The sequence below is a fragment of the Colletotrichum jinshuiense genome, chromosome 2 (assembly GCF_051148585.1).
Source record: "Colletotrichum jinshuiense chromosome 2, complete sequence".
In the NCBI taxonomy this organism is placed as follows: Eukaryota; Fungi; Ascomycota; class Sordariomycetes; order Glomerellales; family Glomerellaceae; genus Colletotrichum; species Colletotrichum jinshuiense.
This window is the reverse complement of record NC_139309.1, coordinates 3,047,284-3,074,377: the sequence shown is the minus strand read 5'-3', so window position 1 is coordinate 3,074,377 and position 27,094 is coordinate 3,047,284. Positions and strand designations below refer to the sequence as shown.

Here is a 27,094-nt window from a genome sequence, read left to right as displayed (position 1 = left end):
TTCCTTTGCTTGTATTTCTATATTGACCTGATAGACTCGAGGATACCCCTTTCCTTCAGATAACCTCAAATAAATAACATGAACTATGTCACAAAGCCCGCCATCTAACGTGGGGCTCGTCTAAATCGTAAAGGCGCCGCTGTTCTTCTGGCGCGGCTCACTCGCCGCTTCAAACACGCCGTCGTCGAACTTGATGCCCTGCACGGCGCTGCGGCCTTCGGGGACCCAAGTCACGTCGTGGCCCTTGTCGAGCATGCTCGCCACGGTGTCGTTGTCGAATGCGTACTCAAACGTGACAGTGTTGGGCATGAGCTGATCGTGCATGCGCGGCTCGCGGAGGGCCTCCTTCATGGTCAGGCCGTGCTCGAGGACGTGCCAGGTCACCTGCGCCGTGGAGCTGATGATGCGCGAGCCGCCCGCCGCGCCGACGGTAGCGTAGAGCGTGCCGTCGGGGTTCTCCACAATGACGGGCGTGATGGAGGAGAGTGGCCGCTTGTTGGCGCGGACAAAGTTTGCCGGGGAGGGCTCGAAGCCGAAGGCGTTTCGGACGCCGGGGATGGAGAAGTCGTTCATCTCATTGTTCCTGGCTTCGTTAGTAGGGGGACACACCGGTGTGGGGTAGACGAGCAAAAGAAGAAGGCAGACGTACAGGATAACGCCTGACAACGGGTCCATGATCTGAGCGCCGAAGAGGAGGTTGACGGTCGTGGTCAGGGACGTGGCCATGCCGGACTTGTCTGCCGTGACGATGTGCGACGTCCCGAATCCTTCGCTCGAGTACAACCCTTGCGGATCGTACTGGTCGACCGGCTGCGTCTGGTTGTCCAAGATCCTACCCCGGATGTCCTTGGCTGTGGCCTCGTCGATGAGAGTGTCCTCATACGGACCGATACCCTCGACGAAATCCGGGTCTCCGAGCAGAGAGCGAGCACCATACGCGAAACGCAGCGCTTCGTCAAAGCGATGAACCCCCAGCTTCGTGTCGGCGCTCTCGGCGGGGTCGAACTGCTCCATGATTTTGAGGGTGTTGAGGCAGACGGCGCCGCTGGCGGGGGAACCGACGGATGTGAGGCGGTAGCCGCGGTAGTTTATGGAGAGGGAGGGACGGGTGACAACCTTGTAAGACGAAAGGTCGTCGAGAGTCAAGGTGCCGTTTGAGGCGCGGATTGTGGCGATCATTGACTCTGCGATAGGGCCAGTATAGAAGGCTTCAGGGCCCTCTTCGGCGATCTTGGCGAGGGTTCTAAGTGGTTGTTAGTTTCGATATATGACGGGGGAGGTGGGACGCGAGGGCTCTTACGCTCCGTAGCGTTTACGATAAATAGTGTCACCGAGTTTGAGGAGGGTGCCTGGAGGTTGTTAGTCGACAAGCAAACAACATTGGTTGAGGAGACTGGTAGCTCACCGTTCGGGGCGAACTCCTCGGCCCAGACAGGGTCCTCGACAAGAAAGTTCTTTTGGCCGCTGATCGCTCCGGCCATGTATCGCACCAAGTCCGCAGAGACTCTGAATCCCGCCGTCGCCAGCCGTGCAGCCGGGGTAACAACAGTCTTCCAGGGCAGAGACTAACAAAGGTGATTAGTCTGGTTATGGGCCTTTTCGTTCTGGTCTTCGGCCCGTTCACTTACTCCGTATTTCTTGTGGATGTATTCCAAGCCACGGATTTCACTCGGGACGCCCACGGCCAGGCCTCCGTAAACACTGCCTTGGATGTTGCCCTTGTACATGTCCTGGAACGCAGCAGCCGGCGCCGCCTCTCTAAAGTCCACAGACTCGTAGTTTCCATCGGCATCTCTGACCACGACAAAACCGCCGCCGCCAATACCCGAGTGATACATTCCCACAGTACCAACACAAAAGGTCGTGCCGACAAGGGCATCGACAGCATTTCCCTGGAGGACGTTTAGCAATGCGGAACAACGCCTTCTGGAAGGGAAACATACACCGAGTGCGATGATATCGCGGCCGATCCTGCTGCACTCTACAGCCTCACTTGCGACGGCACCCGAGCTGCCACCGTGAGGATTGAAGACGAATTCCGGTATCGCTGCGGCCGATGCCGGCCGGAGCTCGGCCAGAAGCAACAGGGAGGCGGGAAACCGCCATGCTGAAAGAGAAAGAGGTTCTGATAGTTGTTAGTTTTCGTGAGGTCGCTTCAGGTGATACTCATCACCCGCGTGATGGGACGAACTCACTCATCTTCAACAAGCAAAGACGGACGACGGATAGCGGCGGTCAGTGAGCTGCAACACCGGTCGGTACCTCCGAGACACTCAACAGGCTAAACTCCGACAATAGATAAGCCTCTGTGAAACGACTCTTCTGACTGCGTCACTCCAATGTCTCGTTCGGGAAATAGCCTTCCTTTCCCTCTTCCAACTAGACTCAAGGAAAGTGTTGAGTAGACTGTGAGCGTTAGGAACTACCCATCCCCGTAGTCGGGGGAGGGTCATGACTTATTCTAATGGATCCCCGACGATTGCGACAGAGCGAGTCCCTATTACAACTCACAAGTCCCCTAATCCGGCAGGCACTGATAAGCGAAAACTGGGGGGACCACGGGGCGTGCATGGTACTGGTCATGCTGGTGCGGCCCCACACCGACGGCCAATCAGGGGTTGGCGAATTAAGTAATTCTCAGCAACCTTCAGACGGCCGACAACTTTTTTCTCATCCAGTCGCAAGTCACAAGCCTCGACTCACAACTCAGCACTCATAGTTGGTCGGTGGTAGTTTGAAGGCCTTACACCACATTTCATTACTAGAGGGGAGCTTTTGTTGAAAACTCGCTCGGTCACGCTGTTAGACTTGGTGTATCACAGCCAACCGTGACTATACGCCCTTTCCAAAACCTTGATTGGAATACCACATGGGTTTGCCCCTGCGGCTTCTTCCGAGACTCACTTCATCTTCACTCCGCCCGGCTCTAAGCATTTTCACACCCGGCCGCACTCCAAGCCCGGCCTTGGCTCGTCCACTCATACGCCAAATCATGTCGTCAACAACAGAGGCGCCCCAGCCGCAACCCGCGCCGAACACCACCCAGGAGCTCCCCCCAAAGCCCGCGCCGTCATCTCAACCAGGTGAAGGTCAGGCGCCGGCGAAAAAATGGCAGAACAAGCCCAATGGCAACAAGCGCTCATTCCAGGGTCAGGGAGGAAGGGGGAAGGACAAGCAGCGCAAGTCCAAGCGTGAGAGGAACATCACGGAGGGTTCCTCCGAGGAGGTCTTGGCGGCCGATGTGCAAGCGCTCATCGCGTCCCGCAAGGAGTTGGACCCCGAGCCGGCGGAGGCTAAGGAGGGCGAGGCCGAGGGTGCCGAGGCCGAGACGGAGACGCCGTCGCCCCCCCTCCCGGAACTGTTCTCCGAATTCGACGTCGAAGTCCTCGCCCTCTCGTCCACGGGCGACGGCCTCGCCATCCTGCCCGGTTCCGGCTCCCACCAGGTCTACGTCGTCCCCTTCGTTGCCCCCGGCGACATCGCAAGGGTCAAGGTCTTCAAGCACTTCCGCGAAGAGAACTACTCCATGGCCGACTTCATCTCCGTCGTCAAGGCCGGCCCCCTCAGAGACGACTCCCTCGTGAACTGCAAGTACTTCTCCAAGTGCTCCGGCTGCCAGTTCCAGATGCTCGACTACCCGACCCAGCTCGCGCACAAGCGGTCGATCGTCGAGAAGGCCTACCGCAACTTCTCGAACCTGTCCCCCGAGCTGGTCCCGACCATCAGGGACACCATCGGCAGCCCGCTGCAGTACGGCTACCGCACCAAGCTCACGCCGCACTTTGACGGCCCCCCCGGGTTCAACAGGAGGAACAAGGCGCGCCAGGCCCTCGACAAGGTCCCCGACATCGGCTTCAACGCGAAGGGCCGCCGCGTGGTCCTCGACATCGAGGACTGCCCCATCGGCACCGAGGCCGTCCGCCTCGGCAACAAGCGCGAGCGCGCCCGCATCGCCCGCGACTTTGGCAACTTCACCAAGGGCGCCACCATCCTCCTCCGCGAGAGCACGAAACGCTACCCCAAGAAGGTCGTCAACGGCAGCGGCGAGCACAACGCGGCCGACCAAGGACAGGAGCAGGAGCAGGAGCAGGAGCAGGAGCAGCCCCCCGCGGAGACCCCCGCGGACGCAGTCCGGGTCGAGACAGACACGCACGTGGACATCAAGACTTGCATCTCGGAGACGGGCGCCATGTCGTCCGAGTACATCGGCTCCTACCTCTTCACCAACCCCGCAAACTCCTTCTTCCAGAACAACAACTCCATCCTGCCCACCTTCACCGCGTACATCCGCGACCACGTCATGCCGCCGCAGGGCCCCAACCGCGACCGCATAAAGTACCTCATCGACGCCTACTCCGGGTCCGGCCTCTTCACCATCACCCTCGCCTCCCTCTTCCAGGGCAGCACGGGCATCGACATCGCAAAGGACTCGATCGAGTGCGCGCGCAAGAACGCCAAGCTCAACAACCTGCCCGAGTCGCAGTGCAACTTCATGGCCGCCGACGCGCCCCAGCTGTTCAAGCACGTCACGTACCCGGCCGACGAGACCGTCGTCGTCATCGACCCGCCCCGCAAGGGCTGCGACAACGACTTCCTGAGCCAGCTCCTGCGCTACGGGCCCCGGAGGGTCGTCTACGTGAGCTGCAACGTCCACACCCAGGCCCGCGACGTCGGCGTGCTGGTCCGCGGCGACGGCGGCGACGGCACAAAGTACGAGATCGAGAGCCTCGTGGGATTCGACTTCTTCCCGCAGACGGGACACGTCGAGGGCGTTGCGGTGATGAACAGGGTAGAGAAAAGCACATGATTTTGTTTCTATTCTTTTCTTTCTGGGAGGGCAGGATAGATAAAACAAAGAAAAAAGTACGTGATACCAGCAATCAGTCAGTCAGTAATAATTCAAATGTAACAGCCGCCACCGGCAAGGCGAAGGGAAGGGAAGGGAAAAAATTTAAACGGGAAAAAAGTGGCACAATATTGTTTCAAGAACTCGTGTTCTCTTTCTCTTGCTTGTGCATGATTTTCTCACATCTGTCTGTCTACTCATATATCAATGAGGCCGGTCTTGCAAAGGACAAGAAGAAGACAAAAGAAAACAGCCAAGAGTTATCTCTTTAGCCTTCCAACGCCCGGTTGTCCTCAAGCAGAATCTTCAAAGCTTGCACAAGGACCTCGACAACCTCTGCTCGCCGGCTCTTCTTGGCCGCCTCCTTGAGCGCCTCCAGGCCGTCCTCCTCGATGATCTTCTTGCGAGCATTCGCTCCCGGCGCGCCCTCGGCGGCCACCATGTTGTAGACAATGAAGCCTGCTCGGTGCCGCAAGTCCTCGTTGTCATCAGCACACATGTCCAGGATGACCTGGACGCCCCTTTCGCGGTCTACAATTGCTTGGACAACATTTTCGTGAGCTGTGAGTGCTGCTAGGGCTCCCCCGGCCGCGCTGCGCGTGCCCTCATCCTCGGCGTCTGCCAGCGCTACGAGAATGTGCAGCCGACGCTTGGCTTCGGAGCTGCCGTCTGCGTATAGCGCCAGGCCCTCAACCGCCTGAACGAGGTTGCAGATGAGCTCGACGGCAGCCTTTGACACCCGCGGGTTCGAGCAAAGAAGCTGATCCTCGATTTGCGGCCATGCTACCCTGATAATGGCTCGCCTGGTTTCAAGGTCGTCGGTTGAGGCGAGGTTAGTAAGCGCCATTAGCGCCTCGAACGTCGGGAGAAGATCCCTGGTCTCGGCGACCGGGTCCGGAGGGATGATGGAGACCAAGGGCCGGATAGCGGAGCTTTGCGGGTTAGAGCGGCTTCCGCCAAATACGAGGTTCGGGTTGGTGCTGATGAGGATGCGTGCCAGAGCTTGCGCTGCTGTGCGACGACCCGCATCCTCCGTCTCCGGCAGGGTCGCCCATGCCGTCAGGAGAAGCTTCACCGCGCCCTGCTGGGCAAGCTTCCCGCGCAAAGATGTCGTAACTGAGAGTGAGTAAATGATAGCGACAGTGAGTGAGAGTGATGCGGCTGAACCGTGCTTGCTGTGAGTCACCAAGACCGGGGTGACGCCGGCCTCGAAGACGCGCTTGCACCGTTGCGTGACGTGATCGTTGTCGTTGAGAGGGTCGGGTCCGGCGGACTTGCCAGCGGCGGCCGCATACGCCTTGAGCTGGTTCATCTTCTTTTCCTCCTCGGACAGAGTGGGCTGGTATCTGGTGAGGTTCACCAAGATGCTGAGCGCTCCGTACGTTACGGGCGACTTGGGCGGAGCATCGGCCAGCGATTTCATAAGCTTCTTCAAGAAATCGGCGTTCCCCGCCAGCTTTTCCTTGATGGCAGGTTGGATGGATGCGTACGCCAGTCCTTCGATGGAATGTTGGTCTCCATAGTCGTCTTCGCTCAGGAGCATGGAGGTGAATCTCGTCGACAGCTCATCGATGGTGGTGATTGCAGGTGATATCTTCCCTTGCCCGTCCTCATTCAGCGCCGGCGCCGGGGGCACTGCCTTCGTTCTGAAGTCAGTCAGATCTAGATTGGACGGCTTCAAGTCCGGTTGTTGAAAGGTCTGAATACCATACCCTCAGTTTCGCTAGGATGACGGCCGCCAAGTTCTGGACTTGCTCAGAGTGTCGGCGCATGGCGACGGAGCCTTCCGGGACCGCGTACTCCGGGTTCTGGGACATCTGCTTGGCGATCTCGTCGAGGTCCTGGTCGACAACCTCCTCCAACCACTCGGTGCAGTACTTGTTCACAGCGTCGCGGCACTGCGAATTCATGCAGGCGGCGTTGAGCATTTCTAAGCAGGCGGTCTCAACCTTGCGGCTCTTCCACTTCCTTCTCATCAACGGGCCGAGGGAGCCCAGAAAGCCCTCGCTGAGGAACAGCTCGGCCGTGAGGTCTGGCACGACCGGGAAGGTGGAGGCGGCGACACAGAAAGCGACAATATAGTCGTCATAAGTGCCCCTCTTGATCTTATCGAAAAAAAAGCCAGAGAGTTTCTTGGCGCCGTCGTCGCCGGCGGCCTTGAGGTAGGCAGACGTGGCGACGATGGCGTGCGCGCGGACGATCTCTGGCTGCCTCATATCGAGATATGTCAGGATGGTGTCAACGCAGTCGCCATCGATGAGTTTGCATATCGTCGGGGCGCCGGTCTTGGCCTGGATGAGTTGGGTGTCCTCATTCAGCAGCTTGGTGAGCTGGTTGAGGTCGCGGATGGTTTCGTCGTCCTCCTGGCCGCCCTCCATTAATCGCGCAAGGACGAGGAGGGTCTCATCCTCCGGCGAGGGCGCCGTCTTGGGAGCGGTGGCTTGAGTGACGGCTGCCATTGCAGTTCGCTCGGCTGGAAAGTGCTTGAGCGGATGTAATAAAGTATACTTGGTACCGCGTTTGGTGGTGGGCGAGGACAGACCTGGGACGGGAAGAAAAAGTCTAGAACAAGACGGGGCGGAACGTGTTATAAGTACCTTGGGGCGGCGGCGGACTGTGCGATGTGTTGGTCACAAGGTCCGGCGATGACAGAATGCGCTGAGGAGGTTTGGTAGGCCAGTTGCTGAGATAAGAAATGGCAAGAGACAATCCCCAAGTGGTTTCACAAGTGAGACCTGTCACTGGTCAGTGAGCGATGGGCAAGAAATCAGCCACGCAGCGGAGGTGCTCTGCGCACTTGTTTCGGCAGTACGTACTGTAGCCGTGGTGAGGTCAGAATGTACGGGGACGCAGCAGGTAAAGGGTACCGCGGGTCCGTACAATACACTACCTACATTACACTACACCACACTAGTAGTACGGACGGCCCAGGCTTAACCGTCTGCGACAATGTTGCAGCTGTGGCCGGTAGGCCCGACATTTCCTTTTTTTAGGTGCCACGGGTGCCCCTCCTTGACCCCCATTTGTGAACCTACCGGCAGGGCAGTGGGCACACACACGGTGCACGACACTGGCAGGTTGCATCACACCTCCAGGGACTGCGACTCTCAACCATTGGAACCCAACGCAGTTACACCGCCCGTTGCGCATAAAGTCGCTGGACTACGCCTTCCCAGCCCCTCATTGACTGCTGACTAGTCAAGCAGGTACATCCCATTTGGGGTTGACCAGGAAGACACTCCGACTGTGTAGGAGCGGGGCAGAATGCTTGAATGTACCTACTTACTCAAGCCTCAGTCCAGCCCAGCGTCACGTGTATTGGCGCCTCTATCGGTCCATAACCACTCAAACGCGCCCCCCACGCCAGACCGCGCCTCGTGCACCACCTTCACTATGCAAATCCCTGTGTGTGAGCTGTCGCCGCCGCCGCTGCTACACTAGACCCCTCAGACCCTGTTCCCCGTCTTCCCCCCCCGGCCCAGTGCCATCCAATAACTTTGGATTTTCTTGCCATCCTCTCTCTGAGCACAGACCACTTTTCAGCTCGGTCATAGTTACGGATATTTCTGGACTGAAGCTTGTTGCATCACATCACCTCACACAACAAAAGTTCGCCCTGGCCTTTTTTTTTCCCACTGGGTTTTTTTGTTTTTAATGATACTGCGCCAAGAGCCCAATTAAGTCGTTGGTTCGAGGACGTAGCATCGGAGGGGTTGTTGAACCGAACCAGGTCCTGGAATAGCCAATACAACCCAAGCCGCAGACCGCAGATGCTCCATCGGTGACACTCTTTTGCGACCTGGCGCCAGCCCTTCGAGGCCATCGCCGTCTCACGCATCCACCGCCATGAACGCCGTCGACGCTTCGGACCACTACGAGGTCTCCTCGTACGAGGCCACGCCTTCGCTTCTCTCCATCGTCGTCGACACGAACCCCCGGGCCTGGGCCGCTCTCAACGACGTCCTCCCGCTCTCCAAGGCCATCGCCAACATCCTCGTCTTCGTCAACGCCCACCTTGCATTCAGCAATGCGAACCAGGTCGCCATCTTTGCTTCCCACAGCAACCGCGCAGTATGGCTGTTCCCCAACAAGCCCGACCCGGCGACGAACGGCACGGCAATCTCTGAGGACGTGGCCATGACGGACGCCGACGCCTTCGCGCCGACTCCGAACCATTCATCTGCCAACAAGTTCCCCCAATTCGCTCAGATCGAGGCCGCTGTTCTGGATTCGATGCGCAAACTCGTCGATGCGACCACCGAAGCCGACCTAGCCTGCACCACAACCCAGCTCTCGGGCGCACTCACGCTGGCCCTCGCCCACATCAACAAAACCTCTCTCTCCCTCAACGAGACCAACAAGGCCCCCGACGTGGCCCGGTCCACCTCCTCCGCCCTCAGCCGCCTCCGCGCCAGGATCTTCATCCTCTCCGTCTCCGACTCGGAGCCCGTTCAGTATATCTCGACAATGAATGCCGTCTTCGCCGCCGCTCACTCTCAGATCCCCATCGATACCCTTGCCCTCTCGGGTGACGCAACCTTCCTCCAGCAAGCGAGCTACATCACCGACGGCACCTTCATGCAGGCCGCTAGCCCCCGCGGTCTTCTCAGCTACCTTATGTTCGCCTACTCCGCCGATGCCGAGGCCCGCTCCTCCCTCATCCCGCCGACGCACCACACGGTCGACTTCCGCGCCGCCTGCTTCTGCCACGGCCGCGTCGTTGACACGGGCTTCGTCTGCAGCATCTGCCTCAGCATATTCTGCGACGTCCCCGACAACTCCGAATGCCTCACCTGCGGCACAAAGCTCTCGCTCGGCAGCTACGGCGCTAAGCCCGCCGTCATCCCGCGCAAGAAGAAAAAGAAGAAGAAGGTCTTGGTCAACGGCCATATCAGGGAGGAGACAGGCAGCGCTGCGGGCACGCCTCGTCCGGGATAAGAAGCAGAGACCATAACCAACTGGGAGATGTATCTGGCTGCACTGGGCTATGGTGGTGTAAGCAGGGAAACGTGACCTAGGAGTGCAAACCGAGAGCGGCATTTCGGGCATGGCCTGGCACTATCGCCGGTACCTACGGCGCCGGGGTTTGTGAGAGCCCAACTGGTCCGGTAGGCGGTCCTGCCAGCTTGAGGCCGTATGGCCGACCAAGTTCGCACAAGCCAAAAAAATTTTGTAATGGGTCACAATAGGGGATGAAGATGGAACTTTGCCAATGTCGAAAGACATGCAGCAAAATATGAGATTGGGGTAGGAGCCAAGCCACATGAAATGTGCAACTTATTTGTACGATGCTTCTCGGCTTGGCATAGGGCTGAACAGGGGGAGCCCCTAGGTCAAGGTTGGGGTATAACAGGCGTTTGGAAAGAGGGCGCCATGGTACAGCAAGGCTTGACAGGCCGGTCGGGTTCAAGCCTTTCTTTTAATGAACAAACTTCAACGATGCACGCCATCTCATGTTGACCGTAATCTGCCCTGGAACAAAATGTGTTTTGTTCTCTATATAACGTACCTGCCCGGTAGCGCTCTAGGAGGAAAGTATTCTGCGCTGAGAGGGGGGTATCATAACCAAGTGAACTTCATCAGAGTTCCGGTATCTCCTGATCGTCTCGTAACTTGATCACAGGTGCCTGCGATTCTCGGGCAAACTCGACGCCAGCCAACCGCAATGCATCCCGTCCAACTCCGTCTTCTCGTCGTACCGGTGGTGGCCTCATCCTAAAGTTGGCAAGCGGTTCAGCGCCTACATTGTCATGACCCCAAGTCAACCCGTATCCTTCGGGCACCGCGCGTAACTTGAGCCGACTCGCCCAGGCGGGACATGACACACACAGGCTCTCTGTCAGAACCGCCCATCGAAGCGAGCGCGAAAGAGTCAGTGTTGTGGGCAAAGTATAAATAGTACCCCGTCCGCATCTTCTTGACCGTCATTACGCCAATCGCTCCGACTGAGTTGCAATTTTTGACACCGGGATGGCCCATGAAATCATTCGTGATGAACGATTCCATAATGGCATCTTCGTCCCACTCTTCAACATCCCTGCCATTAGGTCCCCGACGAGTGTTGCCATATATCCGCTCGGCGCACCGTTGAGACGCCATGGTGGTGGCCATGTGTTCTCCCGTGCCACTGGTCACCGTGGCCACGCTGGTTTTGTCAGGGTCTTCGGGGTCGCAAGGTACCACGGCGGTGCCAATGCCCACTAGAGCAGCGGGACCTATGCGCCCCCGGTGTTTCATTCCGATGCCGCCGGACGATGAGCCTGCCGCAATATGTCCTCTCTCGTCGATTGCTATGGCTCCAACAGTGTCGGTGATGACATCTTCACCTTCCAACTCGGTTGCAGAAAACGGTCGCTTAAGGCCACGAGTACTGCAACCCTGCAGCTGCGCGATAGTGCTTGCGTGTTTGGCCCCGTCTGTCCATTGGGGCGACATTGTGCCATCGCGATTTCCCTCGTTGGCCAATTGGCTTGGATAGGTCGTCAAGGGTCCCCTTTCTGGCAAAATTTGAGAACGAGACTTGCTGGCTGAGGGTACTGAAGTTCCGGCGTAGCTCAAAGGAGACCTTTCAACTGCTTGTTTTGGGGGCGAGACCAGAGAGTAGGTTGGTCCGGTTAGAGGGTTCCCCTGAGCCTCGAGGGCAGGAGAACCTCGAAGTGGAGAATCAGGTTGGCCTTCATTCCATGTTCCGTTCAGTATAGCATTGACATGGTCCCTTTGTTGGCTCTGGTGGATGCGAGAAGAAGTGGGCGTCGGTATGGTATCATACTGCTGACAGATTTCGGCTGCTTCCTCCGGTATTTTTCGAGGCCCGGCCTGTCTCAGCTTTTCTTCCGCCCGTTTGAGGTCTTCTTGCCATCGCATAAATCGGTCTCCGGCGTTCTTTGAGATTAGATAGTCGTTTGGTACGATTTGCATTCCGTTCTCCATGGCAAAATTCTTTGCACCGTCCCCGACAAGGATATTTGGCGGGACTCGTCGAAGGGATAAAGGTTGATTGCTCTTCTCCAGAATTAGCTTGGCCAGGCAGATGGGGTTCCTAATATCTGGAGGATTCATGTCAGTCGAGACTTTCAGTCATAGGTATCGAAAACGCAACCTACTAGGAACGGCTCCGCAGGCACCACTTCGTCCAAGATGGTCGACAATTGTTGCGTCGCATTCGACAGTCCCATCCATGGACAAGTTGGAACCGTAGCCGGCGTTGGTGATTTCTTTGTCTTCAAGGACGCGCAAAGCCGCTTCAACGGCTTCTGTAGCCGAGGCCCCAGATTTGAGAAACTTCATTCCCATGGAAGCAGCACTGGTTCAGTCAGTATGCGGTTACCAATTTGAAGATGGTAACATACTCGCTGCAGGCCTCAAGATGAACTCGCTCATTCTGGTGGCTATGAAAACCAGCCCCAGCATGGATGAAGATAGCCCCCGTGAACTTTCCTTTGTGCATTCGCTTGAGAACTCGATCAACTGTGCCATTAGCGCCTCCTATCGCCTCCTCATGGCTGTTTATCTGGTCTTGAAGCTGGCTAGCCTCTAGAGAAACGGTTGCAGATCCCGCAACCTCGAGGGCTGGGTCATGCTCGGTTGCAGCAACTGGAGGTTCCATTCCACGTGAGATCCGCCCGATTTTTACCGACTTGGCCTTGAGAATAGTTTCGCCGACGCTGCTTCTCAGCCCGAAAGTCTTTCGGCCGATTGATCGCAATAGAGGCGATCTCGTTGTTTTTCGTGGCAAGCTTAAATTGGACCGGATTGGCTATCAACGGGATGTTGTTGCGGTTAAAGATTGCGAGGCCCTTTTGTGTAATCCGTCAGCCGCATACGGTTGACGATCAGAGGACGAATAAATGATCTGGTGCTCGATCAAGTAGCCAGGAATGATCCCGGTTATCAGTGCTGAAGTTGAAGCGAGGGTGATGTGAAAATGACGGTGACAACTAGAGACAGTCCAAAATAATATATGATAAGACGTAATGACTTCTGGAGGCCTGTCCTAGGACCGTTGAGCGGCCATCCAAGAAAAGAACGGGACGGAGAAGTGACCGGAGAAGTGACCGGAGAAGAGAGGAGACCAGGAATGAAGACCGTGACTAGGGTATGTTGCAGGCGAGGAGTTGCAGGCAGTATTGAGGTCTGAAGGGGCTTCCAGATCAGGACGGCCGGGCCACTGTCTTTCTTGACTGCCGGAAAGGAAGGTGCAATTAGTCTGGGTAGCTGCAGAGTGCTCGGTACACTATGCTCCTAAATTCCTTCCTCGAAGCTCACAGGCACTTTTGGGGCAGTCCTCGGGTTGAGAAGGCGCAGAATGGTTCTGATGGCGAATTCTTGGCTGGTTTAACCAGCGAGAAAAAATTCCATTCAACTTCTTCCAGTTTCATCTGACATTGAATCTTGGTCAACACCAGACAGACAGCATTTCCTTAGGCAACAAATTGTCGGACCAATCTGTCTTAATCAAGATGGAATCCGGCCCCCAGTTCCAGAGGTTTGATTAAATTTTCCAGTGTCACAAAAGGGCGCAGAGTCCCGCGTCTTGAATCAATCCCAAAACCCGATAACCACTCCAACATAAAAGATGTCGTCGAATCTTGCCTAGGAAAGCAGGGTGCTTACCTAATACAATACATGCACAGTGCTTTCTGGGACAGTGCCATGAGGATACACACGGCTTTTCCTACCTGGGGTGCTTGGTGGGGCTTTGTGGTGGGGCACCGACCTCTCCATGGCTGGAGAATCCACCCGCTCTGATGCACAGCCGCAGGTTGGGAGCTTCGATCGGTGACAAGGCACACATTTCCGGCTACCTTGGACGTACGTCGTAATCAACATCACGACACCTCCGACACCTCCACGGCCTATCCTCCCTTTCATTGATGCTGCAACTGAGCTAGAGTGTCCCCGAGCGCACCCCAAAACACATTCACGATGGCGAACCAAACGCCTGCCGTTGTCATGGACAAGTAAGCCACCTAATGTCACCCTGCCCCGCTTCCCCCGAGGCAGACGTCAGTGAGACCATCGCCAGCTAACGGGCCATCACCAGCGGCACGGGATTCTCGAAGCTCGGTACGCCAATTGCACAGCTATGCTACTCATTCCCCGATTGACAGGTCTGACTTTCGACTCAGGTTTCGCCGGCAACGACTCCCCGTCCTTCGTGTTCCCGACAGCCATTGCGACAAAAGGAGCCGCTGGAGGCAGTGGAGGAACCGGTTCCGGCCGTCCAGCTGTTGCGAACAAGCCTTCCTTCCTTACCGGCGGTGCGGGCCCCGGCGGACATCTGAACTCGAAGCGAGGAACCGAGGACTTGGACTTCTTTATCGGTGATGAGGCCATTGCCGCCTCTGGAGGACCTGGTCAGTTGGATGCGCCCATCGTGGCACGGATGGCCGATTGCTGACGCATTCTCCAGGCTACGGCCTTCACTACCCTATCCGGCACGGTCAAATAGAGAACTGGGTTCGTACTTTCATGCCAGGATGCGCCGAACTCAAGCTAACAGCGTCAAGGATCACATGGAGCGATTCTGGTCCAACTCCATCTTCAAGTACCTCCGCGTAGAACCCGAGGATCACTTCTTCCTCCTGACAGAACCGGTACGATACGAACAACTGCCACCTACCATCGGAATTCCTGTGCTGACGTTGCCGTAGCCCCTGAACCCTCCCGAGAACCGAGAGAACACGGCCGAGATCTTCTTCGAGTCCTTCAACTGTGCCGGTCTGTACATCGCCGTCCAGGCCGTGCTTGCCCTCGCTGCCTCGTGGACCTCCTCCAAGGTTCATGACCGATCTCTGACCGGTACGGTCATTGACTCTGGTGACGGTGTCACCCACGTCATCCCTGTGGCCGAGGGCTACGTCATCGGATCCTCTATCAAGTCGATCCCCATTGCCGGTCGTGACCTGACGTACTTCGTGCAGTCCCTGCTGCGTGACAGAGGCGAGCCGGACTCGTCGTTGAAGACGGCCCAGGAGATCAAGGAGCAGCACTGCTACGTGTGCCCCGATATTGTCAAGGAGTTCTCCCGCTACGACCGAGACCCCACCCGCTTCATCAAGCACCCGGTGCTCCAACCCGGCGGCCGCCAGGTCTCCGTCGACGTCGGCTACGAGCGTTTCCTCGCCCCCGAGATTTTCTTCAACCCCGAGATCTACAGCTCCGACTTTCTCACGCCCCTCCCTGTCGTCGTCGACAACGTCATCCAGTCTTCGCCCATTGACGTGCGCCGAGGTCTCTACAAGAACATTGTCCTCTCCGGCGGAAGCACTCTTTACAAGGACTTTGGCCGCCGCCTGCAGAGAGATATCAAGCAGCTGGTCGATGCCCGCATCCGAGCCAGCGAGGTCCGTAGCGGCGGTGCCAAGTCGGGCGGTTTGGAGGTCCAGGTCATCACGCACAAGAGACAGAGACACGGCCCCTGGTTCGGCGGCAGCTTGCTGGGCCAGACGCCCGAGTTCCGATCCTACTGCCACACCAAGGCCGAGGTAAGCGCATCGACCGGGATAATCCGCGGAGCCTTTGCTGACTTTATTCACAGTACGAAGAGTATGGCCCTAGCATTGTTAGACGGTTTGCGTTGTTGGGCGGCCCTGGTGGCTCATAAGTCCTGGGGGTTGATCATGGGGACCACGAGCCAGCGTCCCTCCCCAAAAAGATACTACTCCCACTACCCCTTATTTACGAGAATCAAAATCATGACCATCATCAGTCATGTCTTTTTATGTAGAGACGGGACTCGTCAAGTCGCGCCCTTGGTGACCACACCATGCCCTGCCATGTGCGAATATTATCAGCCTTGTTTCTGTTTCAACTTTGAAAATCTGTGCCTTGAACGACCTCGGAGTGAGTGGTTCGGGGTCTGCGGCGGACGAGGCAGCGCCTAACGACTTGCAGGCCACCCATGCTAGTGAGCGGTGAAGAATGAAATCGATGAATGTTCCAAAGAAGTACAAGGCCACGTCAACGTAGACGTGTGGGGTTTCCTCCCCGTCGGTTCCTCTTGGAAGAGAAGGGGGCGAAGGGGTAAAAAAAGAGCTCCATAACTTCGGCCTTCAATGTTGTCCAATCCGCCTCCCCCTGACCATGTTGACTGTTTAACCGCCATCCCGTGCTCCCCACCCAACCATGTCCCCTTCTCAGGACATTTAATTCACAGTGAGGGACTTGGACGGCTTCGGCAGTGACACAAGGAGCTAATGTTTATAACCCTTCTCTGCACGCTTAGCCCAATGCCAATATTGAAGTAACGTTTTGGTAAAAACTTCGAAACGGATTCACTAAAGGCCATGTGATTGTTGCAAAAACACTGTTTGATCATTACTCGTCTCTGATAATAATATAAACGAGATGCACATCATATATATACGCTCTGAACTCCCTCCCAGGGTAGGTATCCTGAACCAAAAAACACACACGGGCAAACATAACAAGGATCAAATCGTAAGTCAGTTCGCCCGCGCCGCCAATAATCACAACCAATCCGCCTCCTGCCCAACCGTCCGCCCCGCCCAAGTCACTTTTGTTGGTGAGTTCAAAACACACTCCGCATTTTGTTCATTCTGCAACCTGGTGCAAAACGTGGTGCCGTCTATTTGCTGGTGTCGACGACGTAGCGGCCGGCAATCTGGCCCTTCTTCATCATGTCGAAGACCTCGTTGAGCTGGCTCAGGCCGACGGTCTTGTAAGGGGCGTTGATGAGGCCGCGCTGGAAGAAGTCGAGGGCCTCGGCGGTGTCCTTGCGGTTGCCGACGTAGCTGCCCTTGATGTTGATCATGCGGACAACGGTGTCAAAGACGGGGGCGCGCAAGTATGCGTTGGCGGGCAGGCCGATGCAGACAACGGTGCCGCGGGAGCGGACGTACTCGGTGGCCTGCTGGAAGGGCTTCTCGCTGACAGCGAGGAGAATGACGGCGTGCGGACCGAAGCCCTCGGGTGTGGCCTTCTTGACGTCCTCGACGAGGTTGCTCGAGGTGGTAAAGTCGACGTAGGAGGTGGCGCCGAGCTTCTTGCACATCTCGCCCTTCTCGGCACCGCCGTCAATGGCGACGGTGTGGATGCCCATAGCCTTGGCGTACTGCAGAGCCAGAGAGCCGAGACCGCCGCCAGCACCGACGATGGCGACCCATTGGCCGGCGCGGACGCCGGACTCCTTGAGTCCCTTGTAGACGGTGATACCGGCGCAGAGGACGGGGGCGATGGCCTCGAGGCTGACGTCCTTGGGAATGCGGGCAACGTGGGCGGCCTTGGCGATGGCGTATTGTTGGAAGCTGCCATCAACAGTGTAACCGGACAGCAGGGCGTGAGGGCAAAGAGGCTCGTCGGCATCTTGGCAGAAGGTGCAAGCGAGGCAAGAGCCGTTCAACCACTTGACGCCGGCGTAGTCGCCAATCTCAACATCTTTGACGAGCTCGCCGCGAGCAACAACGATACCAGCACCCTCGTGGCCACCAACAAGGGGGATCTTGACGTCAAGGGGCCAGTCGCCCATCATGGCGTGCAGATCGGTGTGGCATACACCAGAGTACTTGATGTTGATCAAGACCTCATCAGAAGCGGGCTTCTGAACGGGGATCTTCTTGTAGACAGCGGCTGAGACATCATGTTAGATACAAATCCTAGTTGTATAGAGGAATGGGGAAGGTTGACGTACGGCCTCCGACCTTCTCGACGACTTGAGCCCACTGCTCAGTTGGGATCTCGGGAGCGGCCATTATGATGGGTGGTGTTGTTGTTAGTGGTGTTGTTGGTAAGAGTTGTGGGGTATCGGTGTCTCTGAAGACGAGATGGAATGGGATCTTCCTGTTAAAAGGTAGGAAGAGGTTGCTATTTGAGGTGGAAGACTACTGAGCTTGGATTGCTTGAGCTGTTCAGACGGGATCAATGGGCATGGCGGCATGCTTCTTATATAGATAGAGACGGGAGCAGCACAATGGGCGAGACCAGGACTGTGCGTATAAGTGAGGTGCAGGGGTGGGAGTGGTAAGGTAGGGGAGCTCAGTACGGCTTCGGATGGTTCGTGCCAGGGACAATTGGGCCTGGTTGAGATACAAAGATACATCTGTCATGTCAAGTCGAGTAAGGGCAAGTACCGGAGGGTAGGTAAGCTATTACAGTAAAGTGGGCAAAGGGCAAGGCGAGATGGAAGAGAGTAAGGTGAGGTGTGGTATCAGGGCCGACTGGGCATCCACTGGACAAGGCTAGGGCAAAAAAACGTATGATGTTGACGACAGGCCAGGAACCGCAGTCAACGGAACCGCTACCCCTCACAGCAGCGGGAGAGTTCGACACACACCCCCCCGGAGCAAGGCCAAGGCCGGGTGGGTGGAAGGGGACGGGATCACTGCCGTCAATCAGCTCTTCCTTCGTAATTGTTGGAGAAGAGTGTTGGGCCTCTGGCCGAACCGTGTGCGGCTAGGGTTGGATGGATGGGAGCAGGTCGGGGATCGGAGTTGCTGGTGGGTGCCAGCCAGTGACCCTGCTTCCTGCGGCAGGCGGTAGTGAACCCGGTGCTGAGGACTGCACTTGCAGCGACGGCTTGCCCGTTCTCGCTCCACCGGGTCGGGGGAACATCGTGGCGCTACCTTGGAAAAGGAGGCTAGGTACAACGGAAATCAGTAACCCCGCGCACATTAGGGACGAGCAAACGCCAGGAGCGGATGGTGGCGTCTGCGCGCGATTGGCTTGAAAGAGCAGCATTTCCTCGCACTGAGTGAGGCCCGCGAGGTGTCCCGGCGAGCGTGGTCGATGCCATGGCTGACCCGACGATGCAGAAAAGAGATGGGTGCGTGGCGGACGGCGGCGAGGCCAGACCCCAACGAGCCGCCTCGGGCCCCGGGCTGGGATCATGGGTGAGCTGCCAGACGGCGCGAGGTGCGTCAGGATGGCCGACGTGGGGAGATGGAAGTTTGGCAAGCTTCAATTGGAATGGGGGATTGGCGAAGGAACCGAAAAGCTCCACCTGACAGCCGTGGATTGACGTCGAAGCACAGCGAGAGAGCGTCGAAGCGAGCGGGGAGTGGGCGTGGGATGGTGGGACCACCGCCGTGTTGGAAGTTCCAGTTCTTCCAAGCTTGGTAACTGAAAGTGCCCAGGAGGACATTTGTTTGGTGGGCGGCCGTCGCCGACAGGTCGGATTGGGTTTCACTGGCAGCTCTGACGCTCTTTCTCTCTCACACGCTCTCGCTACTCATCCACCTCACCGTCACGCTGTCCCGCATCAGCTTATTCCTGGATCGGCGGGCCTGATCTGATCTGATAGATACGAGACCGAAGGTGACGGCGAGGATGACGGCGAGAGCCCGACCGATATCCATCTCAGCACCGTCGCTGATTGACCGAGTCGTGAGACGTGGCCCTGGAATTGCATGTTCTGGTGCCGCTGAAGAAATTTGCGCTGTATGGCCGAGGAACACCCAGGAAACGCATGAGATTCCTGGGCTGGGGATGGAGAATCACCAGACGGGACGAATGAGATACGGATCCATGCCCGCGCCCTGCCTCCGTTTCCCTCCACTGCGCCAGTGACTCCCGTCAATGCAAATGGGACTGGACTTGGTGCGGAAAGGGCGTCCAAGTCACCGAACGTCTGACAGAGCATGGAACATTTCCAAGCCTTCTTTTCTTTCCCGGATGTCGACGACGTCGGATGCTACCTTCCGGCCGCATCCCCCCTGCCCTAGCCTCCTCCCTAAGCTGCCCTCCATCCCGGCCCTAGCTATGCCTTTTCCAAGCAGTGGTTGAGCTCTGGTGGGGATCGGCTACAGGGTCCTTACACACGCCCCCCACTGGCACGCCGCCTTGTCGCCGCAATCTCTCGGCATCTGGCCTGCCTAATTGCTAGTGGACCGAGTAACGCCACCAGTGCACCTCGCACCACGCACAACGCACCACGCACACCACGCACCATCCATCGCGCACCGCCGAAGAACCCGCTGAAAACACGCCTGCTCGTCACTTGTCAACTCTAACACATTCCATGCCAAAGTCTCTCCACCGGCAACAGATCGTCAGTCAAATCAGAAAGAATTGGTGACTCGGCCCATCCGGTGGGAAAAGCGGAAATGTCCGCAATCCGACCACCCGTTGCCCTTCGAACAGCCATGGACATATGCAACGAACAAAAGTAACGCGCATCCCAAGTCATGTCCCTGTTAGGGCAAGCATTCCCAATGTAAGTCAAGCTGCGAGGAACCTAGACTTCGTGGGCCGCCATCTCTGCGTCAGGCACAGCAAGCGTACGAGTCTTGGTCCGGAATCGCAGGGGAGTGGCTGCGAATAGCTTCACCACCTTCATCTCCGTTCGTCCATAGGAGGACCTCCGGATCATGCGATTCGCAAACCCAATCCAACATAATGCACGACTCGCGGCTCTTGCATTCACCATGCCAGACCACATCAGCAGTAAACAACAAAGCCGCAAGCTAATGGTGCTCCCCAACTGCTAGGGACCACTCCCCCGCATTTTCCATCCCTGACACCATCCATCTGTGCCTCACGACGCGCCGTCGGCTGCGTACCGTCTCTTTCCCTAGCGACCTTGCGACCTTGCACTGCGCTATGCACGCAAAATACACCGCCCACATACTCCAATAATGAGGGGACGGCCTCCACACTCTCGCTCGAAGGGAACTTCACAATCCGACCTCCTGACGCAGACGACTGTGTCTGACACAGTCGCCCACAAAGCATGGCCTCGACTGATGGGGCCCCGCGTTTCTCAAACGCCCCCCCCATATCTACTCCCCCGCATCAACCTATGAATAGCCAACCTTTTCACGCAAACAGTTGATCCCATCTTGCTCCAACCGCCAAAAGTCCCAGGCCCCAACCAACCACCCCTCCCTTACACCTCTACCTCTGCGGGGGGAAGCTCCTGCACCACCCAGAAACCCTCGGTCAAGTCCCTTCGACATCCTGTGGAACCTCGACACTGTGCAGCGCCCCTTTGCTTCGAGACCCCAGCCTCTGCTAACGCCCGGGTTAATCCCCGAATCCGGTAGTGCGGTGGCGGCATGGACGAGCGGAGGACTGCTTCTAACGCGCCTGCCGGCACTCGGGGGGTTTCGGCCACTTCAGTTACCCGGGTCGGCAACTCAAGGCCAGGTATATCCCGGTAGAGCGGAAGCTTCTAGTGTCTAATACAACAGGCAGCACTGGATATAAATCCGGGGATGAGAGAAACCTCTGCTGGCGAACCCCAAATGCAGGGTGCTTCTGCAAACCATGCGGGGAGAGGTCAAAAGATTGCTCGCTCCCGACGGGCTTTGGAGTCGGACGCCCAGTTACTCGCCGAGATTCCGAGTCGGCCACCACTTCACTCTTGATGGCTAAAGTCTCTGACAGGAACCCAATCAAAGCTCCACATGCCTGCCTTGTTACACAGCCAACAGCAAGCACTGAGCTGCGGGACGAAGAGGAGATACAGCAACATGGAGCACACCCGGAGTAAACCCCGCTTGTCTAGATCCCATCTTCATCCACATCTTGAGCTGTTCCCAACCCCTCCTTTGACGGCATTGGCTCGATCTAGCTGCCTTGGGGGCCAATGTTTCCAAGATACTCTTCGTATGGTCATCTACGGACGAGATGGCATATCATGGCAACGTCATGAATTGTCAACAGATCTAAACTGCTGTTGCACTGCACTGGGGTCGTGATGAATCCTGCGGGGTTCATGTAGCACTGATACCATCCTTATTTTTTCCCCTTGTTTTTTTCCCTTTTAGCTTCTTTACCCCCCAACGCTCTGTGGTGCTGCCATTCCAACCACGTTTTGATAATCCCCTCATCTCATGAAAGTACTGTGGGCGTAATTGTTGTTTAAAATTATTGGCGCACGAGGGACTGTGCGCATACCAAACGTAGGGCTATTATCTGGTTCCAAGACCAACATGCAATATGTCGCCGTTTTGTGGGTTCGGCAACGCGATACTGTTACTTGAACAGTTTAAACACCACATGACGCCCCCCAGAAACTAGTTGGCGATCCCAACGACTGCAAGACGTGTGAAGGTTATATTTATTTATTTTAAAAGTGTATACACCAATTGTAAAGCGACTGGTAACCGGACTTGTTATGACTCCGTTCAACCTAGCGGGTAACAAAAAAGTCGCACACCTTGGAGTAGGTTGTGCTTACAAAAAGGCGATTCTGCTACATTAAAACAAGTACTTTTTGCCCTTTTCATTACCGATTGCCTGGCTCCTCTTAGTATTCTGGCTCAGTGGGAACCACCCTTCGGTATGCTGAGGTACTTTTAAGCTGCTTCGTGGTGTACGGCCTTTTAATTACCCACTTGCCAACCTTGTTCACACCTGGGACATGATTCACCTTCTGTGTATGCACCACTGACTGCCACGAAGATGCGATTTGGCTGAGCCCAAGTGTTAGTAGTATCAGGTCACCACCTAGTGCACTGGGGTTGTAGTTCTCGCTACTTTAGCGTAATCAAAATGTATACTTGCATTACAGCGGCTCGCTCTTTCAAGACCAAGCGACTTGGCGCCCAAAGAAATATCGCCGACTGGTTCTTGGAGCCGGACCTGGCTGTGATCTCCCGCCGTGTGGAGCAAGGGAGGCGGAGGCGGAAGCGGAAGCGGCCGGAGGGGTAGAGAGAGCTGGCCAAGCCCTACACTAGCACTCTAGGTGGGTTGTGTGGGGTTTTGATCAGGCCACGTTACATAGAAACACATTCTGGCTCCTTCCAGCATCCAATAACCTGAGATGGATCGATAGCTCAGTGGTAGAGCGAGAGATTGCAGTTCCACGCAGTTATCTCTAGGTCTCGTGTTCGAATCACGGTCGGTCCTCTCAACTTTTGATTTTTTGAGATGACATTTCCCTTTCGTTCGGATCCAATGCCATATCGTCTCTATTTTTGCACGCGTGTCGGACCGCACTACAATGATTATTAGCATTCAAAGATGGCCGAGGTACAGCCTGAACTCGCATCAGAAGCCCTCTCTGTAGTTATAACGGAGATCTTTGCCATAGTTATGCGGGGGCTTGGCGGACTTCCCCGCCTTCAAAGCTAGCTTTCCATCCTCTGCGTTGTGTGTCGGAACTAATGGGCAGCTTAGACGATTCATGCTTGGTTAAGTGGTGTTGAGACAAGCACGGTTACATGGCACACCCTGGATAGTCTGTGTTGAACCGCTCGGTCGCGATGCACCACCAAGTCGAGTGTCCAATCGTGTCTGTTCCATTAGCTGATGCCAACGAATCCAGACGAAACAAGAGAAGGCATACCCCAAATGGAGGGTCCTGCTTAACCGCGGTCTAGGCATTGTCAACCCTCACATGTGCCGCCGCTCAGCGATAAATGAAACCGCTCAGTTAAGGTGATGGTGGTCCTGCCCAGTCCAAGCGAACTGTCAAGGTGGTTTCCCGGCCTTGACATTCTATTATTCTAAACTTCCATTTCGATTTCATCTTTTTTTCCCCCTTCATCTATTCAAGATCCTTCTTCTTCGTCAGTTCCGGAGAGAAAACTGTCATATCAAGATTCACTAGTGTTATTGGCAGGTGATTCAACTTGCAACCTCAACCAAGATGGGACTACTCGAGAGCTTGGTGACCGTAAACCCACTCTACATCGCAGGCTCTGTATTGGGGGCTTATATTTTGCTTCTCGTTTTTTACAGAGTCAGGCTTGAGTATCGCCTCAGTAGATCAGGTGGTGTTAGAGCTCCAATCATCACCTCCAACCCGATAACAGGTAAATTACTCTGAAGCTCCTTTCCCCGACTCCGCTATCATGATCGCCCGGCTAACTAGCACGAAGCCATCCCGGTGTTCCTACGGATAGGCAGTTACCAACTCAAGCATCAACTCCTCGATGGCCTCAACAGCCTCTTCTCCGTCGCCACCGCCGAGTCGCCGAACACGGTCGAAATGAGCTTCTCCGGCAAGGTTCGGTTCCTCATCACCAAGGAGCCGGAGCACATCAAGACAGTCCTGACCTCCAAGTTTGCCGACTTTGGAAAGGGCGAGATGTTCCACAAGGTCTGGTCCCCGTTCCTAGGCGACAGCATCTTCACCACGGACGGGAAGACGTGGCAGAACAACCGCAACCTGATCCGGCCCATGTTCGCCAAGGACAGGGTCAGCGACCTGGCCATTTTCGACAGATGGACGGACGTGATGATCGACCAGTTCCCGGCGTCGGGAGTCACCTTTAATATCAGCGACCTGTTCTACCGGATGACGCTTGACGTGACGACTGACTTCTTGCTGGGACACAGCGTCAACAGTCTTGGCAAGTGAGTGAAGACGAACTCTTGCAATGGGCGGTTGGTGATGCTGACGATGCGTTTGACAGCCCCAAGCACAATTTCGCACACGCTTTCAATGAGGTCCAGAGCTACCAGATGTTCTACACGATCATGGCGTGAGTCCCGGGAATATAACCGTGACGCTGTACTTCCCCCGACTAACACACTTGCAGACCCTTTGAGAGTATCTTGCCCCACGGCAAGTACAAGCGAGGCATCAAGACAATCGAGGAGTTCATCAACCCCTTTATCCAGGAAGCCCTGGCCCTGCCGCCCTCGGAGCTCGAGAAGCTCTCCAAGTCGGACAGGGACTTCACCTTCCTTCACAACATCGCCCGCTTCACGCGCGACCCCAAGATCATCCGCGACCAGCTCGTCGCCATCCTCCTCGCAGGCCGCGACACCACCGCCGCGACGCTCTCCTGGACGCTGTACGAGCTGTCGCGCTACCCGGCCACCTACGCCAAGCTCCGCAACGAGATCCTGACGACGCTGGGGCCCAAGAAGGCGCCGACCTACGAGGACCTGAAGAGCATGAAGTACCTGGCCAACTGCCTGCAGGAGACGCTGCGCCTGTACCCGGCGGTGCCGTTCAACGTCCGCTCCGCCCTCACGACGACGACGCTGCCCGGGCGGAACGGCGGGCCGGACATCGCGGTGCTGGAGGGCGACTCCGTCGTGTACAGCACGCTCGCGATGCAGAGGAGGAGGGACCTGTACCCGGAGGTTTCGGAGACGTTCGCCGACCCGGCGATTTACAGCCCCGAGAGGTGGGATAATTGGCAGCCGAAGCCGTGGCACTACGTGCCGTTCAACGGCGGTCCGAGAATCTGCGTCGGGCAGAACTTTGCCAACACGGAGATGGCTTATACGAGTGAGTTGCGCACACCTCCCCCCCCCCCCCCCCCCCCCCCCCCCCCCCCTTCCCCCTTCATTTGCCGGAGCTCTCGTGGTAGATACGCGTGGGGGCTACCAGACGCTAACTTGCTTGGTGCTAGTGGTGCGGCTGTTGCAAAGGTTTGAGAAGCTCGAGTACCGCGGAGACTGGAACGCGCAGGTGCTCAAGGCCGAGATCGTCGGTGCGCCGGGACACGGTGTGCCAATCGCGCTGTTTGAGGCTGTTGATGGGGAAATGGCGTAACGAGGCGGGCTGGCTGAACTCGATCAACAGGGGGGGCAGTGCTCGAAAGGGGTGGGAAAGGTTGTGCGAAACATTTTCAAGTAAGATGAGAAAGCTCCTACCGGCACTGGACATGCCGGGAGTCTACGAATTAAGTTTGATACGATGGACGATGATCGTCTTTAAGGAGGCAATTAGGATCGATGGTTAGATCGATTAGCGAGCCGTAATGGGTATATGCCGAGGCAAATGGGATTGAGCTTTGATACTCTCACGACTGCTTTTTCCTTTCCTCTCCTCCCTTTCCTTGCGTGGTGACGACGAGATAGCCTCATGTCTTAGAGGCGTTTACTCGAAAATGCCCGAGTATGTATGAAAGCCACTCGTATCGGAGAATCAAAAAAGGACGGCGGACCTCGAGACAACCGCCACGACGGGAGAGACGATGATGAAGGCGACAGGGGCCCCTTGCAGCAGCTCATTTCACGACCGACTCGTCTTCCCGGCACCGGCGACCGGGCGCGTGCACGGTCGACCATGCGCTTGGACGATAGAAGATGAGGATGCCGTGATAAACGCGCTGTCAACCGGATGTTAAGGTTCGACGCCAAGGCTAGCATGTGCCTCCTGTCATTCTTTAACCCGACAAAAAAAAAAGCATCCTCTCCAAGCTGCACTGACAGCTGATGGTCAACGTTCAGATGTTGCTTTTTTTTGGTTACAGGGGGGTACGTTCCGGTGATGGCGTTCTGGATTCTTGGGAGGGGGCCACTTTTCATGGAGATGTGATGGGTAACGACGAATGATGTAGGTTCTTGGGCCTCCTCTGGGGGGAGGGGGGAATGTCCGTATATGACGGGCTGAGACTTTGTGGAAATCATCATTGGGCCACGGGCGCAAGAGAGAGGTGAGTGAGTCTCTCCCTCTCATTGGAGCAGTGACGCGGGGCCAACCAAGTGGTTCTTTGCTACCGTCGTTGCATCAACCGCGCCAAACGGTCCCATCGTAGAAGGGAAAAAAAGAAGGAAAGAAAAAGAAGAAAAACAACATTGGCCGTTTGCTGGAGAAACCCCCAAGGTTTTGGGCGAGGGTAGAGCTGTGATTGGTTTGATTGGGCCCTTCTGCCTGACCGCCTTAGTGACGACCCCTCTAGCCGGTGGATTGGGGTGCCCGTTTTGGGATCAGATAGGCAGGGTTCATTCAGAGGGAGCACGCACTCGACCTAGTGTGCTCACCCCCGCCTACCGGTGCTCTCCCACCCGTCATCCATTCCTGGCGCATCCCACGCTCCACCCCCCGTTCCAACCTGCAGAGAGCTGCAACCAACAGGCGCGACCTTCAGCACAGGGCAAGCACCTCAGGCAGGTACCTGCCCCCCAGACCAGGGCACTTCCCGGCAGACTGCTCTTCGTCCAACCGGCTCCAACCCTGACCCGACCTTGAAAACCGTCCGTCAGCAAACTTCCTCCCTCTCGGCACATCGCGTCCTCTCCCTCTACTTCTTCACTCCCGGATACCTACTTTTTTACATTAATTTTTGCAGGATCTGGGTTCATTGCCCACCTGATGTCACTGTATGTTTAACCGTCTTTACGCACAATTGGTTGTGTTGATCAATTGAGTGCGACACAACAAGAAACTGACTCCCTTGACAGCCTTCTATCTTCATAGACACAGATACACACACACACACAAACAGACACAAGCGATTTCTCTTTTTTTCAACCAACACCGCTCGCGTGTCTACCGATCATTTTACTCTTACAAACTCTTGTTGTTGTTGCGACGACCGAACCGATTACCTACGCTCCTTCTCTTACATTCTCGACTACTCTGCGTCTTCAAGCTCGATT

At 56.4% G+C, this 27,094-nt stretch overlaps 9 protein-coding genes across 9 annotated transcripts; 4 read left to right on the top strand and 5 right to left on the bottom strand.

Moving 5' to 3' along the window:
- Positions 1–120: 120 nt before the first annotated feature.
- EsH8_II_000836 (gamma-glutamyltranspeptidase) lies at positions 121–2,199 on the bottom strand (the record flags this gene model as incomplete). Its single annotated transcript, XM_083264134.1, has 7 exons — positions 121–583; positions 650–1,243; positions 1,301–1,349; positions 1,406–1,565; positions 1,629–1,892; positions 1,944–2,125; positions 2,196–2,199. The coding sequence occupies 7 exons, from the start codon at positions 2,197–2,199 to the stop codon at positions 121–123; spliced, it is 1,716 nt and encodes a 571-aa protein (XP_083121456.1).
- A 670-nt stretch (positions 2,200–2,869) lies between these two features.
- EsH8_II_000835 (tRNA (uracil(54)-C(5))-methyltransferase) lies at positions 2,870–4,807 on the top strand (the record flags this gene model as incomplete). The annotated part of the gene is made up of 1 exon (XM_083264133.1): positions 2,870–4,807. The coding sequence occupies one exon, from the start codon at positions 2,870–2,872 to the stop codon at positions 4,805–4,807; it is 1,938 nt and encodes a 645-aa protein (XP_083121455.1).
- A 307-nt stretch (positions 4,808–5,114) lies between these two features.
- EsH8_II_000834 (uncharacterized protein) lies at positions 5,115–6,389 on the bottom strand (the record flags this gene model as incomplete). The annotated part of the gene is made up of 1 exon (XM_083264132.1): positions 5,115–6,389. The coding sequence occupies one exon, from the start codon at positions 6,387–6,389 to the stop codon at positions 5,115–5,117; it is 1,275 nt and encodes a 424-aa protein (XP_083121454.1).
- Positions 6,390–6,456: 67 nt separating this feature from the next.
- On the bottom strand, positions 6,457–7,305 carry EsH8_II_000833 (UNC45-central domain-containing protein; the record flags this gene model as incomplete). The annotated part of the gene is made up of 2 exons (XM_083264131.1): positions 6,457–6,492; positions 6,559–7,305. The coding sequence occupies 2 exons, from the start codon at positions 7,303–7,305 to the stop codon at positions 6,457–6,459; spliced, it is 783 nt and encodes a 260-aa protein (XP_083121453.1).
- Positions 7,306–8,692: 1,387 nt separating this feature from the next.
- On the top strand, positions 8,693–9,784 carry EsH8_II_000832 (TFIIH/NER complex subunit TFB4; the record flags this gene model as incomplete). The annotated part of the gene is made up of 1 exon (XM_083264130.1): positions 8,693–9,784. The coding sequence occupies one exon, from the start codon at positions 8,693–8,695 to the stop codon at positions 9,782–9,784; it is 1,092 nt and encodes a 363-aa protein (XP_083121452.1).
- An 810-nt stretch (positions 9,785–10,594) lies between these two features.
- On the bottom strand, positions 10,595–12,293 carry EsH8_II_000831 (nucleophile aminohydrolase; the record flags this gene model as incomplete). The annotated part of the gene is made up of 3 exons (XM_083264129.1): positions 10,595–11,892; positions 11,950–12,149; positions 12,196–12,293. 3 exons carry the CDS (start codon positions 12,291–12,293, stop codon positions 10,595–10,597), a joined length of 1,596 nt encoding a protein of 531 aa, XP_083121451.1.
- Positions 12,294–13,771: 1,478 nt separating this feature from the next.
- EsH8_II_000830 (actin-related protein 3) lies at positions 13,772–15,452 on the top strand (the record flags this gene model as incomplete). Its single annotated transcript, XM_083264128.1, has 7 exons — positions 13,772–13,806; positions 13,890–13,912; positions 13,975–14,202; positions 14,259–14,305; positions 14,356–14,442; positions 14,500–15,333; positions 15,387–15,452. The coding sequence occupies 7 exons, from the start codon at positions 13,772–13,774 to the stop codon at positions 15,450–15,452; spliced, it is 1,320 nt and encodes a 439-aa protein (XP_083121450.1).
- A 984-nt stretch (positions 15,453–16,436) lies between these two features.
- Positions 16,437–17,559, bottom strand: EsH8_II_000829 (chaperonin 10-like protein; the record flags this gene model as incomplete). Its single annotated transcript, XM_083264127.1, has 2 exons — positions 16,437–17,437; positions 17,499–17,559. 2 exons carry the CDS (start codon positions 17,557–17,559, stop codon positions 16,437–16,439), a joined length of 1,062 nt encoding a protein of 353 aa, XP_083121449.1.
- Positions 17,560–23,399: 5,840 nt separating this feature from the next.
- EsH8_II_000828 (cytochrome P450) lies at positions 23,400–25,262 on the top strand (the record flags this gene model as incomplete). Its single annotated transcript, XM_083264126.1, has 5 exons — positions 23,400–23,565; positions 23,632–24,109; positions 24,169–24,237; positions 24,295–24,995; positions 25,120–25,262. 5 exons carry the CDS (start codon positions 23,400–23,402, stop codon positions 25,260–25,262), a joined length of 1,557 nt encoding a protein of 518 aa, XP_083121448.1.
- Between the last annotated feature and the right edge of the window lie 1,832 nt (positions 25,263–27,094).